Source organism: Myotis brandtii, unplaced genomic scaffold (assembly GCF_000412655.1).
Source record: "Myotis brandtii unplaced genomic scaffold, ASM41265v1 scaffold940, whole genome shotgun sequence".
In the NCBI taxonomy this organism is placed as follows: Eukaryota; Metazoa; Chordata; class Mammalia; order Chiroptera; family Vespertilionidae; genus Myotis; species Myotis brandtii.
In genome coordinates, this window is record NW_005371877.1 from 625,498 (window position 1) to 626,305 (window position 808).

The 808-nt window shown below is 68.2% G+C and overlaps 1 protein-coding gene across 1 annotated transcript in view; it reads left to right on the forward strand.

Annotated features, from left to right (window-relative positions):
- Positions 1-765, forward strand: part of LOC102254396 (insulin) — a 4,580-nt gene extending 3,815 nt beyond the window's left edge. The window contains exons 4-5 of the mRNA XM_014533102.1: positions 1-160; positions 574-765. Of these exons, the coding sequence (XP_014388588.1) occupies positions 1-160; positions 574-707 (294 nt within the window). The 3' untranslated portion in view covers positions 708-765. The remainder of the gene's footprint in view (positions 161-573) is intronic.
- The last annotated feature ends 43 nt before the right edge of the window (positions 766-808 follow it).

Here is an 808-nt window from a genome sequence, read left to right on the forward strand (position 1 = left end):
CCTGCTCGCCTGCTGGCCCTCTGGGCGCCTGCCCCCGCCCCCGCTCAGTCCGGGGAGCAGCGCCTGTGCGGTGAGGATCTGGTGGATACGCTGACCATGGTGTGCGGAGATCGGGGCTTCTACAGTCCCACGGCCCTCCGGGAGCTGCCCGACCCGCAGGGTGAGCCACCACCCCTCACCCCTCGGTCACATCCTAAAGGGACCGGCTACCTGGCCAGCGTCGGCTCCAGGGACAGAGAGTGGGTGACCCCCGAGGGCGGGCCTGTCCCCTCCCTGCCTTCCTTCCTGCCTCAGACAAGCACCCGCCTGCTCCCTCTGCCTCTGACAGCAGCTGCCCGGCAGTGTCGTCTTGGGGTCCGGTCCTGACCAAGGGGGTGCCCCCCTTTCCTGCCCGAATGCCTGTGGGGCCCAGGAGCGGGGCAGGCTGTGTGAGGTTGCCCTGGAGGCTGAAGGCAAAACGCAGGGACCACCCTGGGGGCAGGTCCCGCTCTCCCCAGGTCTGCTCGGAGCAGGGCCAGGGTGGGGGTCCCCGGGTGGCCCTGATGGCTGATCCCCATCTCTCCTCCTGGGCAGAGGGGGAGGTGGACATGGGCGCAGGTGGCCAGAAGGCCCTCACCCTGGAGCAGCTCCTGCAGAACAGTGACATCGTGGACATGTGCTGCAACAACTTCTGCTCATTCTACCAGCTGGAGTACTACTGCAACTAGGCCGCCCTGGGCCTGGCCGCTCCCTGCCCCCCGAGACCCAATAAACCCCTGAACCAGCCTTACTTGTGTGGTCTGTGTGGTGCGGGCGGGGGCTGGGGGGG